The following is a 6,000-nucleotide window of genomic DNA, read 5'->3' as shown; positions in this document are numbered from 1 at the left end:
AAAAGCAGAAAAGTAGGCATAAATGGTATTATGCAGAAGAATAAGGTAATGTTCAACAGCCTAGGGAAGGAACAACAGTTTACAATAGGTAGCGAAACACTGGAAGTGGTAGGCGAAGATGCATTCTTAGGGCAGGTAGTAACCGCAGGTCCTGACCATGGAAGAGAAATAACGAGGAAAAAGATTTGGATGAAGCATGTTTGGCGCATATCCTGCACATTGGCAGGACATGTAGTTCGAAGAGAGGATAACCGATGGTCTTTAATGGTAACAAACCGGATTGCAAGGGAAAGAAAGTGTAGCAGAGGTAACAAAAATTTAGGTGGGAGAATGAGGTTAAGAAGTAGAAGTTCGCAGCGGTCAAGTGAATGCTGCTAGCACAGGAATGGGCTAATTGGAGCAATATGGGAGAGGCCTTCGCCCTGCAGTGGGTGTATCCGACTGATAATGATGATCATGACGATATGTCGGACGACCTTCCTCAAAATGTGGTACCTGAAGACCTGAAGAGCGTGTTATAATTGGTACGTGAGCGATAATAGAAGCAGACAATCTCGAATTAACAATTTAGCGATAATCGGAGCGCATGTTCAGCAACTATAGGATGACCAAAGGAGGCCTAGCGGCTCACGGTAGCCGCACAAGCTGCCCCGTCATCCCTTAAAGGCGGAGAATAATTTTTTCTAATGGTTATTTTCGGACTTAACTGGAGTTAAAAAAGAACGGGGGATGCTTCGTAACTTCCACTACATCGGCAGAAAACGTCGCCCTTCCCTGTCTCTAGAAGACTGCTTGTTTGTATTTTTCTTAACCTGGTCGTCTATAACCGAATAGCTAAACCCGGACATGCTACCCGGACAATGGTCACAGTAGGCGCCTAATTGGCTTTCTTTTTCATTTCGTCGCTCGCATACATCACATTATTTCCCAGCAGGGAAAAATTATAGATGATAAGCATTTTAGTTGCGAGAATTATTCTAGTAGACCAGCTATACAAACCCAAACGTATCATACTCAGGCCAGAAACAGTGTCAATACCTAATCGAAAGGCAATGGTACAGAAAGCACTATAAGGATACCATATTCGCGGCTCTACAAGCCCACACTTCAAAACACTTACCTCGTGCAGGTAGTTTCACTATAAGGCAGGTGGGCTTCTCGGGTGGAGGCCATCCATTGTACAAAGGATGTGCTGAAACTCGCTACTGCATCCCAAAATGCGGGGCAGATGGGGCATGCAATGTCTAAAGGGGGGTTCGCGCAACCCCCGAAAAAAATGAATACTGTTTTGATCAGAAATATTTTCTTTTTTTTTCAGTTTCTCATGGTTTTTTCCTTGATGCAAAGCAGTATAGAATGTGGCATTTTTTTATGTGAACTGGAACTCTCAGTAAACGTTATATATAATGTTTTTTTTTTTATTTCAATGACGCAGGTCGGCCAGCATTTTCTCGCTGTCGTCGGTCGGCCGCGAAAAAATGTCGGGCATGGTCGGACGTCCGTCTCTCTGCAGCCGGAGGAAAGATGTCGATAGAAACTGGGGAATTGCAGCGGCCGCGGCCGCTGCGTCGTTCTTCAATCTCGCCACACAGATCAACTCGGGATTCTTCTTCGTCGCCATTATGGATACATTCACCGCGAACCACACGGACGCCGCCTGGCCGGGGAGTGTATTCACGATCATGACATACATGGGGAGTAAGTAAAGGCATACTTGGGCAGCGCAAGACACACCGGAAGAGATGCGCCAGCGCTGAGTAAAAACAGATTAGTTGTTACTTGAAAGGTCATTTATACAAGTGTAAGAAACCCGAAAATATACATGAACCGAAAATACAAAACCTCTAAAACGGCGCATGCAGAGATAATCAAATACAAATATAAATTTTTAAGCACCATCCTTTATTCGTTAGAAACGCTCATCGTCATCTGCACAGCACGCAGTTGCCAAGAACGTCTCTCTCTTTCGAGTATCTACTATATTTAAGGATGGCGAAACAGCACGGCTGTCCGGCTCTTATCTAAAGAAACACACTCCCATAACGCATTGAACATACAATCAGGGTAATTGAACCCGATTGTCGTCTTGTCTATAGCCCGTTATACTTAGTGGCAAGGGCAGAGGTTCTTTATTTTTCTTTACTTTCGCATGCCTCAGCATAGAATATATCGTCTTGTCTAAAGGTAGTTTCCACTGGTCACTCCGGAGCAGGTTTTCTTGCTCCTATATGACTATTTTGAATCTCACTGGTCGACCAAGATAGCTTACGGTTTGTTTGTTTGTTTTTTCGGCGGTTTCAGAGATATGGGCAGATGACGCTGGGCATCCACGTTTTCTATGTTTTATTTTATTTTACTTTTTTTGCGCGCGCGCATGAGTCGAAGTGCGTCTGTCGAACAACGTCCATAACAATAGAATCGTGCGAAAGCAAATTCCAAAGCGTCGCTATCCTACCTGTTTCACGCGCCACCAATTTTGGCGCTAGGATGCAACTTCAACTTGCGGAACAGGCTAAGCATTACTTCCGCCGTAAGCACTGCATGTTTCAGTCTCCCTAGCAGTTATGCGCGATTTTTACGAGGGCAACAACATCCACTACAACAGCATGTTCCGCTGGTCAACCAGAGCTGATTCGCTCGCCCGAGGGTTTAGGTCACCCTTCTTCGATTCAGACGTCCAGCTCCAAATAGCCTTAATTGGAGGAACAGTCTGTGCACTTTCAGCAGCAAGCCGTCCAGATGATAAGAATGGTTTGTCATGTATGAAGGAAGGTGCTTAGTTCTTTGTAAGCACGATGGGACTGTCTTGTCTTTGCGCGCGTGTTTATTAGGAGTTTTGCTTTTTTGGTTCACTGGCTTTTTCGTCTTTTTTTTCTGCCTATATGAATAAACTTTCTCGTAATAAACAATAATAGAGAATCAGTTATTAGCGCTGGCGTCGTGCCTCATTCTTTCGTTGTGAGTTGTCTTTCGGGCTGTTTAAGTATGAATTCTCAGCAACGCTCCCATTACTATGTTCTTGATTAAGTAAAATGTGCCGGACATGAAGGTAGATAAATATAGTACCTCCTCGGTAGCATTGTTAACTAAATGAATCTGCCCTTTTGAACTGCGGGGCAATTTGTTTTTTGTTTTGGTTGTACATCTGGTAAGCTGTAAAATTATTATTGAGCACAAGTTACAAAAAAAGCTGTCACCAGGTTGGTCATACATAACCAAAGGAGATCTGTGAAAGTTGAAAGCATATGTCTTTAGTGCTATAATTGTCAATGTTTACCTTAACTCGTTTTCGAATTCAGGCTTTGTCTTTCGCGTTCCTGCGGCACGCTGTTGGTACGGAGGCATAGAGAAAATTCCGCTCTGTAAGATTGCCTCAAGTTTTTCTAATACCTTTTTCGAACTATTTACGCTGTTCATTTCATCTCTTTGTTTCCAACCACTAAAACAAGGTATCGATATAGCGTTAATTGCCTTCCAGCTTCGGCTATTCAAAAGCTTGAGGCATCTTGAAATGAAATACAGTAATAAATACACATACACAAAAATAGTAAAACGTTCGCTGCGCTCTAGTTTCATTCCTTCAGGTAGAGAAGTTTGTAACGGTGTGGACGCACGGAAGTTCGTGGACATGAAGCGATGCAAATGCTGACGTTGCAAGCCTTAATTTGATGGCATTAAACTTTTGCTCTGAGAAGATTATTCTGTTCCGAAAGCCGAATTTGATGAGATCCTTCTATACGAGTGACAATCCTGTCAAAAGCCGGGTCAGTGTACCTGTCCCTGTATTCATGTTGCATTTTTTGCAGGCTGCTTCGTAGTTCTCCTTCAAAAGTACTTCACCGTCTCCCAGATTACATTATTGGGCAGTGTCCTACTGTGGGCGCCCGTCATCGGCGCCGTCTTCGCTCCCAACATCACGTACATGACGCTGGCCCTGGGTGCATTGCATGGTAAGGACGGCTCTTACTGGCCTACAATTCGAATAAATATTGCCCAGTAATTCTTCCAATGCTAATAACGAGGCGCAAACACGAATTTTGCGGCGGACACTAAATAACGGCAGTCTGCGTGCATTGATGTGGTACCCGAACGCGCATCAGCGCCGCTTGTGCTAAAGCTAAAAAAGCTTTCACCCATGTGCTTACCTCGAGTCACTTTGCTGCGATGGCGCAAAAGCAGAGACCTTTCGCTACGCCGGCAAGCGAAAGGTGGTTCAAAAGGCTTTGCCGTCACAGTTCTTCACCGTTTAAAAGTTATTCGAGTGCTTAGTAAATTAAGCAAATAGGCATGGAGTATTGCCAAGTCATAACAGAGACTAAATCCAGTGAGGCTACGCTGTACGAGGTTCAACTACCCTAGAAATGCTTGCTGGGAGATCAACCACACACGCGGACCCTCGCACCAGAACAGTATTTCGGCACCCCTAAGTGCTATTTGGCCAGACACTCGCATTTCAGCACTCTAGTTCAATCCGATGTTCTGTTAGAAACTATTAAGGAGAAGCTAATCAATGTAGACGAGAGTGTAATAATTCAAAAGATCTGAGCTGGCGGCTATGAAAACTTAAAGTGGCAAAGTTTGATATGAGAAGCTTACCGAAATAGTTCATCATCATCATCATCATCATCAGCCTGATTATACCCACTGCAGGGCGAAGGCCTCTCCCATATCTCTCCACTCAACCCGGTTCTGTGCTAGCTGCATCCACTTGACCCCTGCGAACTTCTTGATCTCATCCGCCCACCTAACTTTCTGCCGCCCCCTGCTACGCTTTCCTTCCCTTGGAATCCAGTTTGTTACCCTCAGCGACCATCGGTTATCCTCTCTTCGCACTACATGTCCTGCCCATGTCCATTTCTTCTTCTTAATTTCCACTAGAATGTCGTTAACTTGAGTTATTTCTCTGACCCACTCTGCACGCTTTCTATCTCTTAATGTTACCCCTACCATTTTTCGTTCCATAGCCCTCTGGCTTGTCCTCAACTTAAGTAGAACTCTCTTGGTTAGCCTCCACGTTTCAGCCCCATAGGTGAGTACAGGCAAGATGCAACTGTTGTATACTTTCCTCTTGAGCGATACCGGTAAGCTGCTAGTCATAATCTGCGAGTGCTTGCCAAATGCGCTCCATCCCAATCTTATTCTTCTTGTTATTTCCTTTTCATTGTCCGGATCTGCGGTTACTACCTGTCCTAAGTAGATATATTCGCCTACTACTTCCAGTATTTCGCTACCTAATGTAAACTCCTGTTCCTTCCCGAGGCTGTTGAACATTACCTTAGTCTTCTGCATATTGATTTTCAAGCCTACCTTTCTACTTTTCCTGTCTAGGTCATCAATCATTTTTTGCAGTTCATCTCCCGAGTTGCTTAGCAAGGCAATGTCATCAGCAAATCGCAGATTACTGAGGTATTACCGAAATAGTTAGCTAGACAGTAATCGCTTGTTGAACGTGAAAGTTCACATTTCGGCCTCAAACAGACATATATATTCTGGTTTAACCTCTTCTTAAACGAAACATTTATAATTTAAGTAGTTTTCCCCGTATCTACTAAAATCATTGTCACCAATCCAGCGGAAAGCACATAGACCATGTTATTTAACATCATTCTTAGAGGTTAAAGTGTCTGTTTTAGAGTATTTTCTTGGGTCGTGGCTTTTACAAACCATTAATACTCGTCAATGTTATTACGTACATGAATTTAGAACTCACGTTCTCAGGCGGCGATCGCATGTGATGCCAAGTACTCTGGTCCCATGAGTGCCACCATCCTTCCCGCCTAGTCACACGCGACCATATACACGTGCACGGCCCGATGCAACTGATTTTAAAAAGAGCACGATTTCCTTTTCCAGAGCCCATGCACGTGGTAAACGCTGCTGTGGAGGTGCTAAGTTCTGCTGTTTTTTCTTTCTTCGTTTTCCTTAGTGTCGTCGCAAAATTTTTCTGGAAAACTTGGATGTTACCTAGAAAACACAATAGGCCGTTGAAAGAGATTAGAA

At 44.0% G+C, this 6,000-nt stretch overlaps 1 protein-coding gene across 1 annotated transcript in view; it reads left to right on the top strand.

Moving 5' to 3' along the window:
• The first annotated feature begins 1,487 nt into the window (after positions 1 to 1,487).
• Positions 1,488 to 6,000, top strand: part of LOC146194674 (monocarboxylate transporter 3-like) — a 37,174-nt gene continuing 32,661 nt past the window's right edge. Inside the window, exons 1-2 of the mRNA XM_084596616.1 lie at positions 1,488 to 1,698; positions 3,807 to 3,950. Coding sequence (XP_084452742.1) covers positions 1,488 to 1,698; positions 3,807 to 3,950 — 355 coding nt within the window. The remainder of the gene's footprint in view (positions 1,699 to 3,806; positions 3,951 to 6,000) is intronic.

Source organism: Amblyomma maculatum, chromosome 3 (genome assembly GCF_055883805.1).
Source record: "Amblyomma maculatum isolate TAMU_Amacu chromosome 3, ASM5588380v1, whole genome shotgun sequence".
In the NCBI taxonomy this organism is placed as follows: Eukaryota; Metazoa; Arthropoda; class Arachnida; order Ixodida; family Ixodidae; genus Amblyomma; species Amblyomma maculatum.
This window is presented reverse-complemented; position numbering and strand designations above follow the sequence as displayed.